This window comes from Salmo trutta, chromosome 9 (assembly GCF_901001165.1).
Source record: "Salmo trutta chromosome 9, fSalTru1.1, whole genome shotgun sequence".
NCBI classification, from domain to species: Eukaryota; Metazoa; Chordata; class Actinopteri; order Salmoniformes; family Salmonidae; genus Salmo; species Salmo trutta.
Window position 1 is genome coordinate 1,386,364 of NC_042965.1, and position 25,273 is coordinate 1,411,636.

The 25,273-nt window shown below is 44.3% G+C and overlaps 2 protein-coding genes across 18 annotated transcripts in view; one reads left to right on the forward strand and one right to left on the reverse strand.

Moving 5' to 3' along the window:
* LOC115199715 (ataxin-2) overlaps positions 1 to 12,994 on the forward strand; it is a 31,915-nt gene extending 18,921 nt beyond the window's left edge. For 8 of the 15 annotated variants that reach the window (XM_029762068.1, XM_029762061.1, XM_029762064.1 and 5 more), the window contains 15 exons: positions 282 to 497; positions 2,668 to 2,847; positions 3,052 to 3,228; positions 3,445 to 3,552; positions 3,675 to 3,745; positions 5,703 to 6,016; positions 6,236 to 6,302; positions 6,471 to 6,617; positions 7,497 to 7,514; positions 8,098 to 8,170; positions 10,313 to 10,506; positions 10,672 to 10,801; positions 11,071 to 11,462; positions 11,577 to 11,733; positions 12,378 to 12,688. In XM_029762068.1, coding sequence (XP_029617928.1) covers positions 282 to 497; positions 2,668 to 2,847; positions 3,052 to 3,228; positions 3,445 to 3,552; positions 3,675 to 3,745; positions 5,703 to 6,016; positions 6,236 to 6,302; positions 6,471 to 6,617; positions 7,497 to 7,514; positions 8,098 to 8,170; positions 10,313 to 10,506; positions 10,672 to 10,801; positions 11,071 to 11,462; positions 11,577 to 11,733; positions 12,378 to 12,397 — 2,264 coding nt within the window. In that variant the 3' untranslated portion in view covers positions 12,398 to 12,688. Of the gene's footprint in view, positions 1 to 281; positions 498 to 2,667; positions 2,848 to 3,051; positions 3,229 to 3,444; positions 3,553 to 3,674; positions 3,746 to 5,702; positions 6,017 to 6,235; positions 6,303 to 6,470; positions 6,618 to 7,496; positions 7,515 to 8,097; positions 8,171 to 10,312; positions 10,507 to 10,671; positions 10,802 to 11,070; positions 11,463 to 11,576; positions 11,734 to 12,377 lie in introns of all 15 variants that reach the window. The other 7 variants (XM_029762063.1, XM_029762069.1, XM_029762065.1 and 4 more) reach the window with 7 other exon arrangements.
* Positions 12,995 to 13,940: 946 nt separating this feature from the next.
* LOC115199718 (SH2B adapter protein 3) overlaps positions 13,941 to 25,273 on the reverse strand; it is a 61,413-nt gene continuing 50,080 nt past the window's right edge. For all 3 annotated transcript variants that reach the window (XM_029762079.1, XM_029762078.1, XM_029762077.1), the window contains 6 exons: positions 22,478 to 22,579; positions 22,049 to 22,140; positions 17,832 to 17,923; positions 17,131 to 17,345; positions 16,821 to 16,986; positions 13,941 to 16,559 (listed from right to left, as the gene is read on the reverse strand). In XM_029762079.1, coding sequence (XP_029617939.1) covers positions 16,219 to 16,559; positions 16,821 to 16,986; positions 17,131 to 17,345; positions 17,832 to 17,923; positions 22,049 to 22,140; positions 22,478 to 22,579 — 1,008 coding nt within the window. In that variant the 3' untranslated portion in view covers positions 13,941 to 16,218. The remainder of the gene's footprint in view (positions 16,560 to 16,820; positions 16,987 to 17,130; positions 17,346 to 17,831; positions 17,924 to 22,048; positions 22,141 to 22,477; positions 22,580 to 25,273) is intronic.

Below are 25,273 nucleotides of genomic sequence, written 5' to 3' on the forward strand. Positions count from 1 at the left end.
ATTGAGTTTCGTTTCCTGAAATGTCCTCTTGTTCTGCACCTGTTTAAGTTTCTTTGACCATTTTCAAGTTTATGCTGTTTTCATCAGAATCACTGGAGTTCTTTCTTCTTTGCTACGCTGTTTCTATCTCTCTCTACCTAAACCATTCTCCGCCTTCCCTTGAATCACCCTCCTTTTCCTCATAGACCTCATCCCTCCTATTTAGCACTTCTCCCTATTATTTGTCATTATTTAATATTTTGTCCTCTTTCTTTCTTTGCTTTCTCAATTGTCCCTATTAGGTACCACCTCGTGGCCATCTCCCTGCCCATCTCCCTCCTTGCGTCCTCCTTTTTGCTACCAGTCAGGGCCCTCCTCTCTCCCAACCAGGGTGGCCACACCCACCCGGCCTCCCTCCAGACCTCCCTCGCGGGCTTCCCGGCCCTCGTCTCACCCCTCCGCTCACGGCGCTCCAGCTCTCGTCTCCACTATGCCCAATAGACGCATGTCCTCCGAAGGTAGCTACCTCCCTCCCAACAGAGTGGCGAACACACAGAGCCACATGCACCGCTGGGCTCACTGGGCTAGCTGTGCTACTGCTCCTCTCGTAGTGTTTCGCTCACTAATCTCCTGATACAAGACGCTTGCTTTTGAGTCACGGCTTTGGACTTTGAGATTTTTTTGTTGTTGTTGTGTATTTTCGTCTTCACCCTACCTCTCTTTCCTCCTCTCACTCGCTGTTTCTCTCTCGTGCTCTCTTTCTCGCTCTCTCCCTCTCCTCAACTCACACAGATTGCATTGTGGTGTGAATTGTGTGTGGTGTTGGTCACTCATGGCAGTCTCTCCAGGGGGCTGTATCTCACTCACCGGTAACACTCCCATGTGTGGCATTGAAACCGCCAGGAACTAGTGAAAGTCTTGCTGTCAGGCAGACTGGTGAGTGCTTATGTCCACTGGGTGAATTGATGGCCATTGTATTGTTGAATGTAAATATGGTGTATGTGTTCATGATCAGTTTCTCCTAGGATTTGTTTTCAGCAGTGGTGACAGTTATTGTTGGGGGGGGGGGGTGCGTGTGGGCATGGCCAATGTTGCGGTCTCCAACCGAATAGTTGAGGCCCTCTTGTCTGCAGAGACAAAAATGTATATGTTTTAAAGCAAATTTCCTGCAATTCTACACATTCTGTCTGGGGCTCTGAGAGAAGAAATTATAGTTTAAAAGCAAATTTCCTGCAATTCTATACATTTTGCCATGGTTTATGCCGTGCTATCTGAGTGACTCAAATATTATAACAAAATCAATGGGAGCCCGATTCCACAACATTTTAGGAATTTTAGGTTCTCCTTGACTGTCTAGTTTTTATTTTGGTGGTTGTTAGTTCTCAAAGATGATTTTATAGAAAAATATATAGGTCCATTATTTTTTTTAAGTTTACACTGAAAATGTTTTACCATCATGAAAATATTATAAAATACATTTAATACTGTGCATTTGGAAAGTATTCAGACCCCTTCCCTTTTTCCCCTTTTTTTTATTTTTACGTTACAGCCTTATTCTAAAAAGAATTGAATGTTTTTCCTCATCAATCTACATACACTACCCCATAATGACAATGCGAAAATAGGTTTTTATAAATTTTTTCAAATGTGTAAAAAATAAATAACTTATCTACATAAGTATTCAGACCCTTTGCTATGAGACTCGAAATTGAGCTCAGGTGCACCCTGTTTCCATTGATCATCCTTGATGTTTCTACAACTTGATTGGAGTCCACCTGTGGTAAATTCAATTGATTGGACATGATTTGGAAAGGCACACACTTGTCTATATAAGGTCCCACAGTTGACAGTGCAAGTCAGAGCAAAAATCAAGCCATGAGGTTGAAGAAATTGTCCGTAGAGCTCCGGGACAGGATTGTGTCGAGGCACAGATCTGGGGAAGGGTACCGAAAAATGTCTGCAGCGTTGAAGATCCCCAAGAACACAGCGGCCTCCATCATTCTTAAATGGAAGAAGTTTGGAACCATCAAGACTCTTCCTAGAGCTGGTCGCCCGGCCAAACTGAGCAATCGGAGGAGAAGGGCCTTGGTCAGGGAGGTGACCAAGAACCCGATGGTCACTCTGACAGAGCTCCAGAGTTCATCTCGGGAGAGGTGACGGTCAAGAGCCTTGCGTCCTCCGAAACACACCCCCGCCAAGCTGCACTGCTTCTTGACACACTGCTCGCTTAACCCGGAAGCCAGCCGCACCAATGTGTAGGAGGGAAAAACCGCACAGCTGGCTACCAAAGTCAGTGTGCATGAGCCTGGCCCACCACAAATGACTACAGCGCGATGGGAAAAGGACATCCCAGCCAGCCAAACCCTCCCCTAACCCGGATGAAGCTGGACCAATTGTGCGACGCCTCATGGGTCTCCCGGTCATGGCCGGCTGCGACACAGCCCAGGATCGAACCTGGGTCTGTAGTGACGCCTTTAGCACTGCAAAGCAGTGCCTTAGACCACTGCGCCACTCGGGAGGCCCACAGCTAATTTGATTGAACCTTTTCCTTTGGCAGGGGCGTCCCTGCTATCCCTGGTCCAACAGACGGAGCACTACTCGTACTAATGGATGATTGCAGTCCCAACCTCCGCTTCTCCGCTTCTATCTAAATGATGTGATGTCTCACGACCATCTCTCTCCCTCCAGGCCCTCCCAGGATGTCACCGAAGACACAGCGCACCCCACGCACCCACAGAGTTCCCCCTGGGGGTAGAGTCCCTCCAGGAGTAGACTTCATGCCCCACAATGCTCCAGGAGAGGTGCCTGTGCCCCCGCCAACCCGCAGCAGCTCTTCCGGTGGCACCTGGTCTTCTGTGGTCAGCGGAGGTAAGAGACCACTCTGTCTCACAGGATTGGGATGGGAATGACACCCCCTGACAAAATAGCTTGGATTGTACAGAGATGTTACTCAAATAGCCACTGCATGGTCATAGTAGGCGTGTGTGTATTGTAGCTGTGAAGGCTATGTAGTGCAAGGGATGTAGTTCTGTGTGACTTTCAGTTAACAGCGTTCGTTGCTCTCTCCTAAAGCACACAGGCCTCGCTCCCCTCGGCAGAACAGCATGGGCGGGGCCTCCCCTGGCCCTTCCTCCCTCCCCTTGGCCCAGACTGGGACCACCCCCGTAGAACCTGCTAGCACGCAGTCAGCCTCATCACCCACTGCTGCTAGCCCCGCCCGGGATATGGCCGCCACTCCCTCAGCAGAGGGTAAGTCTGTTTTCCACATCCATGCAGACTGTTTTTAAACATTTTTATATGTAGAACATTTTGGGAAGAGTTGATACAGAATGGTAAAATTGTGACTCCCTTTTGCTGTGATTTAGTAGCTCAGGCTAAACCGTCTGAAACAAAGCAGTTTGCTAGGCCGCACTTGACGATAGAACTGAGGATGACTCTTTTCCTTTATTTCTTCCCTCGATATAGCAAAAGAGTCTCGGGTCCAGGAGAAGAGACAGAACTCCCCTACTGCCAACAAGGAGAACATGAAGCCCCTGGAGAGCCCCCCTAGTATCAGCAGACCCCTCTCTAAAGGTCTGCAGCGTGGACACAGCTCACTTTTTAGGAAGATTATATTTCAAAGTCTCAAATGAAACTGTAGCGGTGAAATGATCGATGTCTCCTCTCTCTCGCTTTATTTCTCTCTTTCGCTGCAGGACCCCCCTCCATGGCACCAGACCACAGAAAACAAATAGACAACTTAAAGAAATTTAGTGTAGATTTTAGGGTAAGTTAAGTGTCCTCACTATCAGGCATTTATTGAAGTGTCACTTTCCTTCATCAAGAAGTATTGACAGTAAAATACAGAAGTTGTCACAAAGAATCTTAAGGTGTTTCTCAATATGCATACTACTGTCTCCATGCTCTCATTCTCCGAGTGCATTCTCCGCAGACGTTCTCTTGAGAATGTTCTTATGTGGAGAATGCATAAAATATTACATTTGATAGGGTGTCCAATCAAAAATGTATATTTTTACTAATGGGTAAAATAATGTTTAATTGTGTAGATAATCCTCTAAGAAAACCAATGGTCCAAACCTCATGTCTCTTTTATAATCCGTTCAAAAGTTTTTACCCTTGCAGGATGGCCAGAATTTGGGTAACTAAATCAATGGAGGCCAGAGAAAAAGTGGTCAAAAATAAAGAAAATTGCATTGTGCCAGCTAGGCTGGATTCTGTGCAAGAATTAATGCTCCTGGCTACATGACAGGCTCACTTTCCTGTTGAACTCGTCATCTTCTCCGCAGGACATAAAACAATATAGCGGTAAGATGGATATCAACTTTGAGAGATGAAATAGAATATTTGACGTAGAATATTTTCATATTTTAGTACATGCTTTTCATATTATTTCAAAAATCCAGTTTTTTAAAATATTTCTCACAAAAACAAGCGGATCTCTGTGAGATGTCAATGGAATGCTGAGCATACAACAAGCTTTTTATTTTCAAAGCCTTTTCGATTGAATTCAGCTCGTGTCATGCTAATTTTTATGTTTGTAACCTGTTGAAACAACTTTTAAAGACGACAACCACAACATGTAAAATTCTCAAGTTGTTTGCCCGAAACCTGCACAGCTATGGCAACAGAGCTCGGTGCTTATAATCAGATATATTAGGTTACGAAATACGATTTTTCTGATATACACTACCGTTCGAAAGTTTGGGGTCACTTAGAAATGTCCTTGAAAGAAAAGCACATGTTTTGTTCATTAAAATAACATCAAATTGATCAGAAATACAGTGTAGACATTGTTAATGTTGTAAATGACTATTGTAACTGGAAACAGCAGATTTTTCTACATAGGCGTATGTACAGAGGCCCATTATTAGCAACCATCACTCCTGTGTTCCAATGGCACATTGTGTTAGCTAATCCAAGTTTATCATTTTAAAAGGCTAATTGATCATTAGAAAAACCCATTTGCAATTATGTTAGCACCGCTGAAAACTGTTGTGCTCATTAAAGAAGCAATAAAACTGGCCTTATTTAGACTAGTTGTGTATCTGGAACATCAGAATTTGTGGGTTCGATTACAGGCTCAAAATTGCCAGAAACAGAACTTTCTTCTGAAACTCGTCAGTCTATTCTTGTTCTGAGAAATGAAGGCTATTCCATGCGAGAAATTGCCAAGAAACTGAAGATCTCGTACAACGCTGTGTACTACTCCCTTCACAGAACAGCGCAAACTGGCTCTTAATGAAAGACCCCACTGAACGATTCAGAACATGAATAATCATATTTGTCTTGGTAAAATGTATTTTAGAACATAAGGAAGTGAAATTTAGAGTGGGTTAACAACCTACATTTGAGAGGCACTCACACTCCTCCCTGCTGTATTACCTCACGCCGGCTGCACCTCACTATTTACTGAACCTTTTTCCAGCTAGGACAATGGCAATAGAAACATAACACAGCAGGGAGGAGTGCGAGTGCCTCTCAAATGTAGGTGCTCCATATATAATATATACAAAGAAAATGTTTTACTTCATAATTATCAGCTAGCTGTTTGTGAATCGTAATAATTTATCTAGCCAGCTAGTTGAAAAAAAGAAACAACATAAAACTGTTATGCTGTCAATTCTTCGTGGATAGCCAACTACCAATTCTTCATTGCTAGACGTATTGACTTACTATCGGCTTGCGATCAAAACGCTCTTTCTCGCTTTCTTTCTCTCGCTCAGTTACAGTCCAGCTCTAACCCAGATCCACAGTTTGAGCAGATGATGACCAAGCCTCCACCAGATGCCGTGGGAGAGAAGCCCAAGGAGCTTCCTCTGGACAAGGGTTTGGAGGGGTCTGAGGAGGGTGCCGTGGCCCCCACCGGGAGCAGCAAGGCAGGCAGCCCTGGAGCACCATCCTCCTCCTCTACCCTCTGTACTGCCCCGGAGCAGAAGAGGGGGCCTGACGTGACCTCACAGGGTGTCCAGACATCTGCACCCACCTTCAGCGGAGGGGCCAAGCCTGAGGACAAAGAAGAAAAGGAGCCAGTCAAAGAGTGAGTGTCATGGCCACACATTTGCTCCCATTATTTCAATTTGAGTTGCTGTTTTAGAATGGGCCTCTTTGAGGGTAAGCACAAATAACGGAATGTGGCTCAAAACGACAACTGACCAGCGAAAAATGTATCATCCTGGAACTCAAGGGATTGCTCACTTTGAGGGAATAAATTATTTTGTCTCGAGTTAACTATGTGTTCTTTTTTCCCGGTCCGCAGTCAAATCATAAAGTCGACTCTCAATCCTAATGCCCATGAGTTCAAACCTAGGGTGTTCAATACTCAGGTTAGTTGTCTGACTGCCCCAGTAACATCATACCTATTCTCATCCTGCTTTTTGACATTGCCACTTGAGACAGACATTCCTTTTTAAGCTGTAGTGACTTTATAGAGTTTCCCTGTCGTGTGTGTGTGTGTGTGTGTGTGTGTGTGCGTGCGTGCGTGTGGCCTGCAGCCCAAGCCGGCCACCACTCCAACCCCCCCGCGGCCCCAGGGCCAGCCCAGCCCCTCCATCGTGGTGCAGCAGCCCCAACAAGTCTACAGCCAGACGGTCTGCTTCCCCCAGATGTACCCTCTGACCCCAGTCAGCCCTGGAGTTCAGGTGAGACACATGCATACACTCTCCATCCCACCTGCATGCCTCTGCAGCTCAGACGAAGAGTACTTGTGGAAGCTCAGACATACCCTTGAATGATAATTGGTTAATGATTGGCATGCAGAGTTCCTAAGCATCAAGGAAGATGTATGAGTGTTCTAAAATATTTAGTTGGCCTCCTTTCTCATCATCTCACTGTTGTCCTCTCCTCTCTGTTGCATCAACCCTGCATCTCTCTCCTTGGAAGGAATGTATCATGCAACAGGAAGAAATGAGGGAGGGGGGGTGTATTTGTGTGGTCCAGCTGAATTTGGATATGCAGTTGTGGCACGCACATGTTAGAGGCCCTCTCCTCTCACTTTGGCCTGTCTGGTCACCGTTTCACCATTCCCCACTTGACCAGTCTTCACCATTCCACAGCCATAAACTCACCGTGAAGTCATGTACAGTAGCCTACTGCTTGTTTATATTGGTTTGTGACATTTCCAGAGACTTTGGGTTGGTTCGAGTCGAGCTTGAATTGTTTTCTCTGAATTGAATCTCTTAATTGTTTTTTTTTTACTTTTGTGTAGCCTTGAAGATAAGTGTTTTTGTTATAGGGTAGTTGGAAGTAATGTACAATTCTGAGTGAATGCAGTTTGTGAGACAAGTTAATCTGTTGTGAAATATATAATATAATGGTGTGATGGTGATTTCTCTGGACTCGCTATCTCTAAGTGATTTATTGTTCAAAAATATATTTCGGTTTTGAAGTTGCTATAAGAAATTGTTGGTAATCCAACATCAGTCATTTGAGTTCAGAGAATCATTTCTGGTTAAAGAAAAAAACGAGCAGCTAAAGAATGGTTCTTTTTTTCTTTTCTCTCTTTCCTCTCTCTCCATTAGAAAAGCATTATCTGGAAGGTTCGTGCATTTCTTAAGCTATCTACTTGTTTCTTACCTTTTTGCCAAAATCCGTATGAGATGTTTTGCTTGCTTGAAAGTGTCTCATCAGATGTTGGTTTGCCAATTTGTTATTGCAATTGGCTACAGTTGTTATCAAGAACTTAACCTCATTCTTGTTTTAACAGCTTTCTTAAGTGGCATTCTTACTCTTTCTCCCAGGCCTAGAATAATATGACTAGTATTATGTCATTCTTGCTCACAGTTTACAAACACTGAAGCAGTGCAGAGAAATTCTCACGTCTCTATTTGATAAGCCTGCATTAATGTTTGCAGATAGAATAAGAAGTGCATGGTCAATGTTCATTCAGGTTAGTAAATGGGCTATGTTGGAACCCATTGGTGGACAGCTGCACTGTATCCATGTGGTCTAAGGTAAGTGCCCAGCCAACCTTTCTTCTCACTCCAAGTCCACACGGCATGCTGTGAACAAGGAGTGTGGCTGGATGAGAAGAGAGTCAAAGTTAAAAGGTTGGGGGGGGCGGAGAATCAATGGACGGTTTCAGTTGGTTAAACGTTGTCTTCTTCTGATCTCATCTCTCAGTCTCCAGCCATGTACCATGTCCAGATGCCTCATATGACGGTGAGCCAGTCCAAGCCCTACAGACCAGGTAAAGGTGAGAATGCTCACTGGCAATGCTGTCTGTCCCATGCAGTCCCCTATCTTCACTAATAGCACAGTTCAGCATCTTGGTATGTCAGACACACATGCGTATGGAGTCAAAGCATTCTAGCAAACACATAGTCAAAAGAGAATAAGACCACGTGTGCAGGTATATTTTTAGTTGTAACACCTGGCCTGCATGGGGTCGTAGCGGTGCTAGATATTGCTGTCTAGTCTGCTGGGGAGCTGCTCTGATTAACAGTGCTTTTGGAAACCATGTCATAGTGTAAATTCAGTACTGTAGACTAATATTGAATTTAAGAAGTCTGTGCCCCTCTGCACATACAGTTGAAGTCGGAAGTTTACATACACCTTAGCCAAATGCATTTAAACTCAGTTTTTCACAATTCCTGACATTTAATTCTCGTAAAAATTCCCTGTGTTAGGTCAGTTAGGTCACCACTTTATTTTAAGAATGTGAAATGTCAGAATAATAGTAGAGAGAATGATTTATTTCAGCTTTTATTTCTTTCATCACATTCCCAGTCGGTCAGAAGTTTACTTGCACTCAATTAGTATTTGGTAGCATTGCCTTTAAATTGTTTAACTTGGGTCAAACGTTTCGGATAGCCTTCCACAAAGTTCCCACGGTAAGTTGGGTGGATTTTGGCCCATTCCTCTTGACAGAGCTGGTGTAACTAAGTCAGGTTTGTAGGCCTCCTTGCTCGCACACCCTTTTTCAGTTCTGCCCACAAATTCTCTATGGGATTGAAGTCAGGGCTTTGTGATGGCCACTCCAATACCTTGACTTTGTTGTCCTTAAGCCATTTTGCCACAACCTTGGAAGTATGCTTGGGGTCATTGTCTATTTGGAAGACCCATTTGCGAGCAAGCTTTAACTTCCTGACTGATGTCTTGAGATGTTGCTTCAATATATCCACATTATCTTCCTTTCTCATGATGCCATCTATTTTGTGAAGTGCACCAGTCCCTCCTGCAGCAAAGCACCCCCACAACATGATGCTTCCACCCCTGTGCTTCACGGTTGGGATGGTGTTCTTCGGCTTGCAAGCTTCACTCTTTTTCCTCCAAACATAACGATGGCAATTATGGCCAAACAGTTCTATTTTTGTTTCATCAGACCAGAGGACATTTCTCCAAAAAGTACGATCTTTGTCCCCATGTGCAGTTGTAAACCATAGTCTGGATTATTTATGGCGGTTTTGGAGCAGTGGCTTCTTCCTTGCTGAGCGCCCTTTCAGGTTATTACATTTACATTTTACATTTTAGCTCTTATCCAGAGCGACTTACAGTAGTGAATGCATACATTTCATTTCATGCATTCTTTTTTTGTACTGGCCCCCCGTGGGAATCGAACCCACATCCCTGGCGTTGCACACACCATGCTGGCGTTGCAAACACCGTGCTCTACCAACTGAGCCACAGGGAAGACATTTTATGTCGATATAGGACTAGTTTTACTGTGGATATAGATACTTTTGTACCTGTTTCCTCCAGCATCTTCACATCGTCCTTTGCTGTTGTTCTGGGATTGATTTGCACTTTTCGCACCAAAGTACGTTCTGGCTGCTTATACTTGTGTTTATACTTGCGTACTATTGTTTGTACAGATAAACGTGGTACCTTCAGGCGTTTAGAAGTTGCTCACAAGGATGAACCAGACTTGTGGAGGTCTACAAAAAAAAAAATCTGAGATCTTGGCTGATTTCTTTGGATTTTCCCATGATGTCAAGCAAAGTGGTACTGAGTTTGAAGGTAGGCCTTGAAATACATCCACAGGTACACCTCCAATTGACTCAAATAATGTCAATTAGCCTATCAGAAGCTTCTAAAGCCATGACATGTTCTGGAATTTTCCAAGCTGTTTAAAGGCAAAGTCAACTTAGTGCATGTAAACTTCTGGCCCACTGGAACTGTGAAATAATCTGTCTGTAAACAATAGTTGGAAAAATTACTTGTGTCATGCACAAAGTAGATGTCCTAACCGACTTGCCAAAACTATAGTTTGGTAACGACATTTGTGGAATGGTTGAAAAACGAGTTTTAATGACTCCAACCTAAGTGTATGTAAACTTCCGACTTCAACTATCTCTTTCCTGTAATCCTGGACGTTGTGTTCCACTGGCTGCTGCAGTAGCCAACATGCCCCAGCAGAGGTCAGACCAGCACCACCCCCAGGGCACACCCACCATGATGCACCCGGCCCAAGCCGGGGGGCCGCCCATTGTGGCCCAAAGCCCCACCTATTCAGCCCAGTACTTCACCTGCAGCCCGCAGCAGTTTACCAGCCAGCAACTGATGCAGCAGATGCCCCACTACCAGTCACAGGTAACAATCTGCCAAAATTACAACTCGACTCACTTCTTTCCACGGTCCATAAAAGTATCACAAAAGATTGGCATGTATGCCTTTAAATCATTAGAAGTGTCTTGTGAATAGGTCACACCCACACACATGCACAAGCAATGTGTGTGTGTCCCCCCCCCCCCCCAGGCCCAGCATGTGTTCAGCCCGGTGATGCAGAGTCAGGCCAGGATGATGGCCCCTCCCAACCACGGCCAGCCCGGCCAGCTGGTCTCCTCCTCCACCACCCAGTATGGCGAGCAGACTCACACCATGTATGGTAAGCAACGTCTCCCTTCCTCTGTGTGTCACTCTATTGTCACATTGTTTAGTCTTCTGTCTGTGTGTACCTAATCTTGGCACTCAGAACAAAATCAGCTACTTAATTTAGGTTCTGGGACCGGAAGTAGAGAGATTTGTAATAGCGTTGCATACTCACTCCAGTTAAAAAAAAAAAAGTATGTTTATATAACTTTGTTGTGGTAAAGCAAACGCTCTACATTCAATCTGGTCCGTGCCAATAACCCAGTCTTTGTTTTGGGGTTCTAGTGTCACAAGGCCCCATGCCGCAGCAGTACCAGCACCCCCAACCCTCGGCCACGCCCACAGGCCAGGCCCAACAGGGCGGGCAGCATGGGGGAAACCACCCGGCTCCCAGCCCCGTCCAACAGCACCAGGCTGCAGCCGCGCAGGCCCTGCACATGGGCAACCAGCCCCAGCAGCAGATGTACCAGGCCCTGGCCCCCACCCCACCCTCCATGACCCCGGGGACCAACCCCCAGTCCCCCCAGGGCAGCTTCCCCTCTGCCCAGCAGGCCGTGTACCTCCACCCCCAGCAGATGCAGCACGGCTACAACCCCTCCCACATGGCGCACATGCAGCAGGTGAGCTCCACCTTCAGAAGCCCTTCACTTCACTCTGAGTACATACTATATGAACAGGTTAGTGGTCCCAGGAACAAAAACACAAAACTCTTTTATGGAGTCAGTAACAGTTATGTATCTCTTTCTACTAATGTGTTCTCTGTCTCTCTTCCCCCCCCCCCCCCCTCTTAGGCCCATATGCAGTCTGGGATGGTTCCCTCCCACCCTCAGATGATGCTGATGGCCACCCAGCAGCCAGGCGGCCCCCAGCCCCAACTCCCCCAGAACGCTCTCAACCCCATACCGGTGTCCTCCACTACACACTTCTCTTACTTGGCACACCCCCAAGGTACATCTCCACGTCACCCCGTCCCTATATGCCTCAGGGGTAGGACTCTTCCAATCACCTGACGGATGTCTCTGTACTGCTTGTTCAACTAAACACACTTCCAAGTATTAAATTGGGGCAAATGTTTGTTCAGCGCGTCAATGTTTGATCCAATTTTCCCCAGCCTTATTGTTAATGATACATTTAGCTGACAACTGAAATTCTTGTAATAAGTGCTATAAGGAGCCTTTTAGTCCATAACAGCTTCTACCCCCAAGCCATAAGACTGCTGAACAACTAATGAAATGTCCATCCGGACTATTTACATTGACCCCCCCCCCCCCTTTGTTTTTACACTACTCGCTGTTTATTATCTATGCATAGTCACTTTACAAATTACCTCGACTAAACTGTACCCCCGCACATTAACTCAGTACCAGTATCCCCTTTATATAGTCTCGTTATTGTTATGTACATTTGTGTTACTTTTTGATTAGAATTTTTTACTTTAGTTTATTTAGTAAATATTTTCTTAACCAACAGTGCAGTTCAAGAAAGAGTGTTAAGGGCTTGTAAGTAAGCATTTCACGGTGAGGTCTACACCTGTTGTATTCTAACCACGACTGGCCAATTTCACTGATTTCCTCCGTTTTGTGTCCCTCCAGTGCAACAGCACCATCAGTAGCAGCTGTGGAGGGTGCTACTGAGAACATGGACCCCTTATCCAGCCCTCGCTCTCTTCAAGGGTCTTGACACAGAGAAGCCACACAGATCTCGTCATGCTACTACACATATGCTTTCCTCTCCCAGTCATAAAGAATGTTTGACAGGTTGTTGCATTGGAGAGGTTTTATTGATTAAGAGTTCGATTTAATAACAGAAAGGATCCCTCGCTCTTCCCCACACACACACCTTTAAGAAACCTGCAGAGGGTCCCTAATGAAACTTGATTCAGCTTGCCAATTAAGAATTGAGAGAAAGATAAAATGAACGTTCGAGTAATTTTTTTTTTCTTTTTATCTGCACCTTTATGAAAATTCTTCCAACTTAAACAGTAACATTAATACTGTCTAACAGCTGCTGCTGCATTCAAGACTTCAGAACAGGTTTTAACCAAACTAAAACAAATTAAAACCAAGTTTGGCCTAAAGGACAAACATATATTAATTATGATGGCTAAAGTGATCCCACTTCTGACCTGACCATTATGTAACTTTTACTTTGTAGATAATATAATTTAAAACATTTGGGGGAAAAATAAAAAAAAGTTTTAAAAACCGGATAGCTGTATTGGCAGTCTTGTGTTTTTTTGCTTTCTATGTATAATCAAGTGTTCATTTTGTAATGCCATTTATTAATTACGTATAGGTTTGTCAGTGGCCTTGACAGATACAAATTGCAATTTAATTTCCAGTAAATATGCGTTGTAGTTAAATTGGTCCAAAGTCAGTTGCAAATGGCCAAGCAAGGTTCACACGTAAGAATGGGCATCAGCAAGAATCTGTGACTTTCTGGTCCCTATCCCGTTGATTTTAGAGGTTGGTATAATGATTTGACCATCCAGCTATGTTTACAAAATCTTTTTTTTTTAAGATCATCTGCAAGATTAGAACCTGTGACCTGAGCCCTAGCATACTGCACCAGCATAGATAAGGCTGCTCAGTCAGTAAGTCGTTAAGTATGTTGGAAAACAAAAGCCGCATTGGGTGTCAAACCCTGCGATTAACGCCCTCCAACCTACCATCCTTAAAGGCCTTTATTTGACGCTCACCTGTAAACTCCAGCCCCTGACCTGTCACTAAGCTCTGCCCACTGCTTTCATTCAACAAATCAATTTATCCCTGACTACTTCTGGATGTGGTCAGGATGATCCGATTACAATGAGTCTATACTGGTCTTAAAATGTCAGCAGAATGTGGATGGGATCAGGATGCAGGTTACCACCAGGTATAAACAAGGCTCATGTTTCACACATGTCCCTTGGGTTGTTCTTGGTTCACCCACTTTCACATCCCAGTTAAATTTGAACCCCAGCCCCCTCTGTTCACAGATCTGAAAGGACTAGACCGGTGAAAGCATTATAGGGCTATGTGCAGGAGCCATACAATGCTGTTTTATACCTATGTCTAATAATTTCAGAGCACACATTTTAAGACTTGTCAAAGTAATATTTGCAGAAAAACATGGAAGTGTGGAGCTTTTTCATAGTCACAAAAAAAATGCTGTGTTGTAGGTAAATTTTTTGGTTAGCTTTATATTACAAAAAGTCAAATATACAGTTGAGATAATTTAGAATGCTTATAACTGAGGGTAATGTAACAATTGATCAAAGATTGACAGATGGAAAGCTTTGGTGTGGTTTAATTAGCTTGGGGAGAATGGTATGTTTAGTGCTAATACATAACAGATAAATCAACAGTATTGAGAAGACATTAAATCAGTTGAACTTGAACAATGTCACAAGGCTTGACTGACCGGGCAAAATAAATGCATGTAAGCAAATGTTCTAATACATAGGCCTGAGGTACATTGGGGCCATTTGGAGTATAAAACTAACCTGATATGTGCAGACAGACAGGTGTTGAAGAGTGAGCAACACCAGTCTACAGTAGTGGAATGCACTAAGCTTGCCAGAACTCTTGGTGTGATTTGTGTTTTGCCAATATGATTGAGTGCAAAGACAATGTACAGGTTAAGCTATAATATAAAGCGTTCAATGTGCCATAGGCTAAATTATTGGAAATATCTCAGTTATTGCACTAAGTTCAAACACATCACGCCCTGAGATTCAAAGGGGTAAAGCAACAGCAGTTTTCAGGCAAGGCAGTCTTTCTGGCTACAGGTCAAAGGGACTGATAAGTCAATGATACCGTTGCTTTCCTTTTGCATTTGCAGAACACGTTGGGGTTTGGGATTAGTTTCAATTTAAGCACAGGAAACAAACCATACTTGTCTGCAATTGTCTAACCTTTGTTCCCCACCTAAACATTTGACAATGTCAGTTTCGATATTGAAAGGTATCTGATTAAAAACCATTGTAAAATTCCTTGATAGATTTTCAGTAGGGTCATGCAATGAAAAGACATCTCCTTTCATGGCAAGTCGATGTCCTGATCTTTTAAAAAGGAAATCAACCTGCCTTTGTGCATTTCTTAAAAACAGAAAGCCCTTCTATGATAAGAAATAAACATGACCATAAATACTGTAGGACATCTAGAGGGTAAGCTGCACAACTCCTGATTAAGGTTTCACTGCTAAGTTAGTGTTAGGCAAGGGAAAGAAGATGTACATACAGAAAAGTGACGGGTACTGGTATGTTAAAGAAGAACGTTTAATTAATAAACAAAAAATGTACACCAGAACGGTTGCTTACATAAAATGTGTTAAGGGGCCATGCACACAAGGGTTCTTAGTAAAAGCAAGGGAGTGCAATCTTTTCCTCACATTTTCTTTGGTGAAATTTGTCTCTTTCAAGAGCTCACTGATTAAGAAGCCATAGAAGACAAACATTCAAATGTAGCATTTGGAAACATTTAACTAGCAAAAAACAAATGCCTTCAGAAAGGACCAGCTTTGTCCTTGAGTCGTAGCGATGGAGAGAACAATGTTAAGATGAAAGAAGTTAATGCTATGAAGGTAAGGACTCTTCTGTTTAATGCTAACAGGAAATTAACATGCTAATATTCGCCCCATACACATTCAAGTTGTACAATACAGGTACAATGCTTGTGATACAACAGAGTTTTGCACAATGGTTGTGTAAACATTTTTGGGCAGACAAACTGTTGTATCGCGAACATTGTGTGAAATGTGTTGTGCACAGGGCTTGAGAGTCGAGGCTGTGGAGGGGAACAGGGACTCTGGAATAGGGTGTGTCCCCTCCCGACCTCTTTCTTTATGGGGTTAACTCCCTCGTTCAGTCCCGTCTCGGGAGGTTTAACGCCAACAGTGAGACTGAACCAAACCTACGTGGAAGGCTGCACACAGTTTGTTGGGTTCCTTTTTCAACACCTTCGATTTTCCAACAAAAATAGTCAGCGAATTAAAATACACGTTTTAAAAGTACACTGTGTACAGAATGTGTGCATTTCAAATACACAGGGTATCATTAGAATACACTATACAATGGAGTGTGTGTGTGGAGGGGAGGGAGTGTTGCCTAACGCTTCAGGGCCCTTAAACAGACCCCTATTAAAGGGGGAGGGAGAGGCAGTGAGGGTGCCCCCCTCCCCTGCCTGAGGGAAGACCTTCCACATCAGCGCCACTCACTCCCATGTAGCAACATCCCTTTAAACGACATCCGCTTCATAAAATGAGAATAATCATATCATATAACAATATTAAACACTTTCCTAAAAATACATTCATAATGAACTCTGTCACCCCCACCACGAAACAGACCTCAACTTGGGCATACACGTTCACTCATGAGTCCATCTGGCACTTGCTTGGAGTTTTGCGGTGACCTCTGGGCCGGCTGTGACAGGGAGAAAGGGAGTCTGCCGGTCAGAGGAACATGTACTGGTTGTCGATGGCCCGCTTACGGCCCCTGTCTGGCTCCAGTTCGTAGTCGGAGTCTCGCTGAGTAAAGGGTGGGTGGGGGTTGGGGTGACGCAGTAGGGGTCTGCGGCCCACCGACTCGCTCCGACGCAGGGGACCCGAGGTGGGGATGTCTGGGAGGGGTGCGGTGTATAGATGAGGGTGTCCGGGCTGGGGCAGGGGGCCTGGAGAGGGGCCTGCTGAGGGGAGCAGGCTGGGGCAGGTGGCTGGGCTGCAGTGGGCCAGGCTGGGCTCTGAGCTCCAGCAGTTCAGGGAGAAGGGAACCAGAACAGCCGCTGAAATCTGACCTGAGAGAGAGGACACAATGACATTATTTATGCTGACAAAGGGTTTCACTTGTAACATCCTGTGCGGATTCCCATATACTTTATATCCAAGTAGCTGTTTATGAAACATCTATAATAAAATAGTATTTTCTTTGTGTGTTCTTTAAAAAAAAAATACATTTATGTAAAGTTAAGTGTTAGCAGTAGCCCTAAGTTCAAAAGTATTGGTGGGTGCATGTGTTTGAGTCCAGTGTAAGTCAGGGGTCAGTGACGAGGGCTCACCTTGGGAGTTGGCCACCACGAAGCTTGAGAGGGTGACGTCACAGGCAGCGCCACACTCCAGGGGTATGGGGTAGAGGCGAAAGTGACTGAGCATGTCCATGACGGATGGGAAGCGCAGGTGCTGCACCCTACACTGACCCCACTCTGTTAGAGACAGACGCAGGTGCTGCAGAAAGAGAGAGGGGGAGGGAGATACATCGACATGAACAACAATGTCAATGATACTTTTATTCAGACATCTTCATGATATCAAAAACTAAGAAGGTATTCTTCTAGAACCTATGGTAGATCCAAGGTGTGTGCGCCCCACCTTGGCCTTGCTCTGGTAGTTGAAGGTGAGGACGTAGTCTCCGCGGCGAGTCTCACTCTGCCTCACTAGGAACACTCCGTGGCCCTCCAGGCCCAAGTTCTGGACCAGGTGGGCCGCCTTGACCCGCGAGATGGGCCCGTGGAACCAGGGGTATGAACACAGGAAGTGGTCAGTCTTATGGTACACCTGCTCCGAGGGGGCAAAGGTCGCAGATCCTAGTGGGGGGACAACAAGTGAAGTCTAAGAATAAAATGTAACGTGGTCATTTAGCAGACACTTTGATCCAGAAATAGCTCATCTTTTGGGGGGTACACACTGGATAGTTGCAGTGAAATGTGTTGTTCTACAGGGTCAGCCATAGTAGTATGGTGCCCCTAGAGCAAATTTGGGTTAATTGCCTTGCTCAAGGGAAAATCCACAGAATACCGATTACCTTGTTGACTCGGGTATTCAAACCACCAACCTTTCTGTTACTGGTCCAATGCTCTAACCCCTAGGCTACCTGTCGTCTTGCCGGAATGTTCATAAGATATACATGCAGCCCATGCAGGAATCATACCCACAACTCCTCAAACTGTTATAAGCGACTGGGCTAACCACTACAGCATAATTTCAAACATAAAGATACAATATCATCCGGAGATATTAATTGTTACACACTTCCAGGTTGGGGTCTGACCCTTCCTGTCCCTGACACCCACCCTGACTCCCTGACTCGGAGTTCCCTCTCCGGTTGGCCATCGCAGCATTGTCCACAGGGTAGGTTAGGAGCTCCAAATCCACGCTGCCAGACCTGTGTAATAAACAATGACTTCAGTTAGCAGCAGACTGGGCTAAAACGTTAGCCCATCCTTCTTGACATGACGCTGCCATCAACTGCACAAGGCTGAAATGTACTATTTAAATAAATCATTAGATATTTCCATTGTGTTAATGATGGCGGACTGATTGATACATTTTTTCAAGATGAGTGACGAGAAGAGAATCGTCTAGCCCAAGGGTGGGCAATTCCAGTCCTCGAGGGCCTGATTGGTGTCACAGGTTTTCCCCAGCCCCAGCTAACACGCCTGACTCCAATAATCACCTAATCATGATCTTCAGTATAGAATGCAATTTGATTAATCACCTGCGTATGCTAGGGATTTAGCCCATTGGGTATCTCACGACAACCCTATATGCCATGTCTTGAAATATGCAGACAGATGGATTAAAAGTTTACATTGTATACTGAACAAAAATATAAACGCAATATGTAAGGTGTTGGTCCCATGTTTCATGAGCTGAAATAAAAGATCGCAGACATTTTTCATACTCACATAAAAAGCTTATTTCTCTCAAATTTTGTGCACAATTGTGGTTACATCCGTGTTAGTGTGCGATTCTCATTTGCCAAGATAATCCATCCACCTGAAATGTGTGGCATATCAAGAAGTTGATTAAACTGCATGATCATTACACAGGTGCATCTTGTGCTGGGCACAGTAAAAGGCCACTCTAAAATGTACAGTTTTGTCACACCCCAAAATGCCACAGATGTCTCAAGTTTTGACAGAGTGTGCAATTGGCATGCTGACTGCAGGAATGTCCACCAGAGCAGTTGCCAGAGAATGTTATGTTAATTTCTCTATCATAAGCCGCCTCATACATTGTTTTAGAGAATTTGGCAGTACATCCAACCGGGCTCAAAACCACATGTATGGCATCGTGTGGGTAAGCGGTTTGCTGATGTCAATGTGAACAGAGTGCCACATGGTGGCGGTGGGGTTATAGTATGGGCAGGCATAAGATATGGACAATGAACACAATTGCATTTTATCAATGGCAGTTTGAATGCACAAAAATACTGTGACGAGAACCTGAGGCTCATTTTTTAATTTTTTTTAAAGGTATCCGTTTTCCCAGTCATGTGAAATCCATAGATTAGGGTCTAATTAATTTATTTCAATTGACTGATTTCCTCATATGAACTGCAACTCAGTAAAATTAAATTCTTGAATGTTGCATTTACATTTTTGTTCAGCAATACCTCTGACAGTTAACTTTCTAGGTCTGACCATAACTTTTGGACTTCATACCATTCACATTTATTCTCATTTATCAGGATGCGTACACCTCTACTGTTACTACAGTAGGTGGCAGCATGGGCCTCTCCAATCCAGCTCCTCTTTAAATATTACATTTCTCTCTTAAAAAAATAAAAATGTAACTCTTGCAAGAAAAAGAGATTGTCAGCAGATGTGGTTAAGTGTTTGAGAACCATATGCTTTTTTCCCCCCATCATGGAGCCCATGCATACAGAAGATAGCCCTATTTGATAAAAGACCAACGTCCATATTATGGTAAGAACAGCTCAAATAAGCAAAAAGAAACGACAGTCCATCATTACTTTAAGACATGAAGGTCAATAAATACGGAACATTTCAAGAACATTTCAAGAAAGACCCAGAGTTACATCTGCTGCAGAGGATAAGTTCATTAGAGTTACCAGCCTCAGAAATTGCAGACCTAATAAATGCTTCAGAGTTCAAGTAACAGACACATCTCAACATCAACTGTTTAGAAGAGACTGTGTGAATCAGGCCTTCATGGTCGAATTGCTGCAAAGAAACCACTGCTAAAGGACACCAATAATAAGAAGAGACTTGCTTGGGCCAAGAAACACAAGCAATGGACATTAGACCAGTGGAAATTTGTCCTTTGGTCTGGAGTTCAAATTGGAGATTTTTGGTTCTAACCACCATGTCTTTGTGATATATTATATATTGTCTTTTCAGTGACCAGGTATCTCATTGGCATTGACTAATTATATTGTTACTTCCTAGATAAGAACAGTTACTTGGAGACAATGGAGTCTAGATTGTATGGGGGGGGGAGAGGGAAATAATATTTTCTGAACTTATAAGATGGTCATGGGCATCATTGTATGTAGCCTAGTGTGCTTATCACTTTTTTCTGCTTCTTCCTCCTCAACTGGAAAGGCTTACTGCAGCCTGTTCAGGGATTCATCGACACTTGTGAACTCCATCCTCTGTGTTCCCATACCATGTGAGGATATTTAGAGTTCTTCTGTTTCCAGAAGGCCATTTTTGTTGTCCTATTCGTCCACGCGCCTGCCTTGTATATGCATATGACGATAGACTCCACTTTCCTTTTGAGGAAATCTACTTCTTTAACAACAGATTGTAACAGTTTGCTTGTTTTGGTGAGCGTTGAGAGCATTTTAGCTATGTTTTCCTGGATATCCTTTAGCCGTTCGTTGCTCTAATTTGCATCTCCAAGTTATTCTTTGTCTTTTCCTCTAACGGAAGCCATGGCTTGTTGGCGTCGCTTAACACAGATTGGTTCGTGGCTGTATATAACTGACCACTCACTCTCCTCCAGTTGCTTGGGGATATATTGATCTTTTGACTTTAGAGGCTTAATTTAAACGATATTGTCTGACTTCTACATAGAATCACAGTTTTGAGGGTACAAAACGGAGCTACTCACTCCCCATGCGTCCTATCGGTATGTGCATTGGCCTCTCCGAAAGATACTGCATTATTCACAAGAAAGTAAACATTTATATTACACTAGGTCAATATTAATCCAACAATCTGCTTATTCAATCATATAAACCACAAACGGGAGCTTTGGAGTTGTGGTTACACTAGGGGAGAAGTGAAAGAACGAAAGAACGAAAAAGAAAGAAAGAGGAAGCGGGAGAGAGGGATGGGGGCCATCGAGTCTACAGGAAGCAGCAGGACGGAGGCACACAAAAGCGTCAGGGCTCGGTCAGGAAGGATGTCTTGCTACAGTAAATCTTGAAAACGCTAGTGTTATTGTACATGATACCTCCACTCCACCCCCAATATCACACACACAGTCTGTCCGTCTGTGAAAGAGAGTAAGAGTGAGAGAGAGATGGAGTTTTTCCTCCTCATACATATTCACAGGTCCTCCACCCAGGAGGAGATAAGACGAAGCCTCTATATATTTCTCTAAGACACACACACACACACTAAAAATAGATGCACACATGCGCAAACTCATGAATGTGCACACTCATACAATCTTGAGTACTGTGACTAACTGCCTGATTTGGAAGAGCATGTTAACATACATGTTGAAAGCGCAGCCATGCCATCGATAGAGCACACAATCCTATCATCCGAAATAGGAAATGACAGCACTATGTTAATAGCTCACCAATCCCTACACACTTCAACCATTTTACAGGGTGTCCATTCTGATGACAAAAGTGTTACCATACTATGTGTCAGTACTGCATAAGAGTACTGAGACTGAAATGAGACTGAAATAACTATTGTACCTCTGACGCATTCGTTAGTCTTTGTCAGCAATTCCGACAGCTACAGAAGCTAGCTTGTTATAGTCTAGCAAATACAGCACTGCCTTCTGAGATAGAAGTTTAATGTTTGGCGCCCCAAATGAAAGGGGGTCCAACCGTTAGCAAGAAGATGATCATTTTTACTTACATTTGAACTCTCTGTGTGTGTGTGTGTGTGTGTGTGTGTGTGTGTGTGTGTGTGTGTGTGTGTGTGTGTGTGTGTGTGTGTGTGAGGCCTTGGGGGCTGCAGAGCTGAAGCCGTGCTGGACTGAAAACCAGAGTCTGGGGAGGGGAAGCGAGAGAGAATTCCAGACATCTGCAGAAATGAGAAAGGTCCTGAGATTCCCCCACTGAGACTCAGACCTCCCCCACACTTCCTCTTTCACAAGGCTGCGCCTGACACATAGCTCCCCACACACACACACACACACACACACACACACACACACAGAGAAACACGCTCACACACACACGCACAGAACACATGGAATAAAGCTAGAGGAAGAAAATACAAAATAGATGGGGAGGGAGAGTAGCATGTTAAATAACTAGTGTACTGATAACATTACAGTGTGCAGTGTCCCTCACCTGTTGATACATTCTTTAATTTCTGTTGTCCAGGAGCTGACTTGCTGGTTACTTTCCGTCTCAAATATGAGACTACCTGGATAGTGATTAACCTGGAGAGGAGACAAAACTAGTGGTAAAGGAGATTGTATGCACACACACACACACACAGAAATATGTGACAAACACACCCTCAAGAACAGGAATGGGAAGAAACAGACAAGTTTGGCAGAGGGTGTGTGTGTGTGCGCTTGCTTGCGTGTATACACTTTTGAGTGATGTTTCATGTGGAAGCTCACTGCTCAATGGGCACTATAAATCCAAGAGTGCTTTTGGATAGAAAAATCTGACTCCTTGGCTGAATGTGTGCATGGACCATGTGGCGAAGGGACACGACACAAGGCAGGAAGATGGATCAGCATCACTAGCAGGGGAGAGTCTCCTCCTCACCTTTAAAACAAACGTGTTCATGTTGTCGGGCATCTCCAGGCGGTTGCAGCGGCGGATCTCCAGGATGTCTGTGCAATGAACTGTCAGTTTGGGACTAGAGCCCTGGAAGATGGACACACCCACAGAGAGAGACAGAGAGACGACAGAGAGACAGAGAGACAGAGAGAGACAGAGAGAGACAGAGAGAGACAGAGAGTCAGAGAAGAAGCAGACATTGAAACAGAATGTCATGTTCTAGACCCCTCAAACACCACTCTGTTCCAGTAACACACCACATCGACGGAACTCCCTTTAAAACACCACATTCGTCGTACAGGTGTGTTTGTGCCACATTAAGAGAAGTTAAGCTAGAGTTTGCTTCTGCTTTACGTACATATTTGTTCGTCAGGACCATTTTAGTGAGTGTTTGTGGTGAGGTTATGTTTGTGTTGGTTTGGAGAGTAGAAATATTAGGTTGCATGAATTTTATCTATCGCCGTTTTGATGTTTTCCTTTTGCTCTACAGATCTCTCTGACAAGAGCTCCAGAACGTGATGGAGAGGGGTACCAGATGGTGGAGGAACTAGTGGGAAACTTACATTCACTGGGACATGCAGGTTGTGTGTGCGTGCGTGCCTCGCTTTCTCAGTGTGTCTAAAGTATGTGTGCCTGTGTGTATGAGTCTTTGCTCTTGAAAATCCAGCGTGGCTCTTACCCTGGAGCGTCCCTCAGTGGAGCTCTCTGGGCTGAGCACCAGGCCCCGTTCAGACTGGAGAGACCCAGAGAGTGGGCTGGAGGTAGGCTACTGCTCACGGAACACACACACTCTCCAGCCCAGCTCAGGAGGAGGAAAGGAGACGAGGGGAGGAGAGTTCACCATTTTACAAATTGAATCTCGTCGCTTTTTTTCCAGCGCAAATGGGTGGAGGGAAAGAAAGCAGAAGGTGCTCATTGTGTGCTGATGATAGCTAGGCTTTTGTGTGTGTCATGTGTGAGCTGTTCCACGTGCTGGCTGCCGGGATGGATGAAGTGCATGTGATATCAACCCCAGTCACATTGTTATGAGGAATCCTTATGCTATGTGAAGGCAGGTGTACCTTGGAGAGAGTGGGTGGAAACAATTTGTACTGGATTTGCATATGGCGTAGTCAGAACGGCATAACCCAAAATGTACATCTCCTCACTCTTCAGCCAATTACTAAGCCTAGATCTCCATTATTTTTGTAGATAATCCCTAAAAAGACAATGACATGAATCACCAGAATGTCTCACTATCTTTGCTCCTTTACAATAAATCCTAGAAATGGGGATATAACAGCAGAGCATAACAAAGCACAGTTGGTGCAACACTCAGGTCCTAAGAGGTGTATTCCAGAAGGCTATGTCAGATGAGTGTGACCCTATGCAAATGTGACAGTGTGTGAGCGGGAGGAATGTCTATGGATGCATCCCAAATGGCACCCTATTCACTATATAGTGAATTCATTTTGGGACGGGGCCTATGGGCCCTGGTCATAAGTAGTGCACTACATATTGAATAGTGTGCCATTTGGAATAATCACAGACAGGTTGGGCACATCAAAAGGAGATTCTTTCCCCCTCGTTTCCTTTCCTCATGAGTCTTAGTATAAATTAATAACACAGAGCCATTGTTCATCCAAACAGCTTTAGGGAGAAATTAAAAGTATTTGACTCATTGAAGGGATCTGAGAAGAAATTACTAACTGGCTCTCTGAGAAACCATCTCACTGACTGAGTGTGTACAAAAAAGAAGCAGACAAATGAGTGCGAGCCCACACACACACAGCTTTTCTTTCTGCCAACTCCATCAACCTACCTTCCACACACACTCCAAATAGTCCAAAATATTTTGTCTAATTATAAAAAAAACAGTCCTGTGGGCATGTGACCTGTCCCATCCACCATGCTGAGTCTGAGGGAGGATGGGGGTAATATATACCAAATGCTGAACACACACATACACGCTAAACATAGGCAAACACACACACACCAGCCATCATAAATTGGCCTACACAAATATCCACGATACAGCACAACGCCGAGCCTTTGTACCGACACTCAAACAAATGTACCTGAGGTTCAGTGCGCACTCCACATCTTTGTCAAGTATCAACAATCCAAGTAACCATTAACCCCAAACTGTCAGTTTACATACACTACATGAACAAAAGTATGTGGACACCTGCTTGTCAAACATCTCATTCCAAAATCATGGGCATTAATATAAAGTTAGTCCCCACTTTGCTGCTATAACAGCCTCCATTCTTCTGGGAAGGCTTTTCACTAGACGTTGGAACATTGCTGTTGGGACTCTTCCATTCAGCCACAAGAGCATTAGTGAGGTCGGGCACTGGTGTTGGGCGATTAGACCTGGCTCGCAGTCAGCGTTCCAATTCATCCCAAAGGTGTTCGATGGGGTTGTGGTCAGGGCTCTGTGCAGGCCAGTAAAGTTCTTCCACACCAATCGACAAAAGATTTCTGTATGGACCTAACTTTGTGCACGGGGGAATTGTCATGCTGAAACAGGACAGGGCCTTCCCCAAACTGTTGCCACAAAGTCGGAAGCACAGAATCGTCTAGAATGTCATTGTACAGTATGCTGTAGCGTTAAGATTTCCCTTCACTGGAACTAAGGGGCCTAGCCCAAACCATGAAAAACAGCTCCAGACCATTATTCCTCCTCCCATTAAACTTTACAGTTGGCACTAGAGGTCGACCGATTAATCGGAATGGCCGATTATTTGGGGCCTATTTCAAGTTTTCATAACAATCGGAATTTTTGGACACCGATTTGAC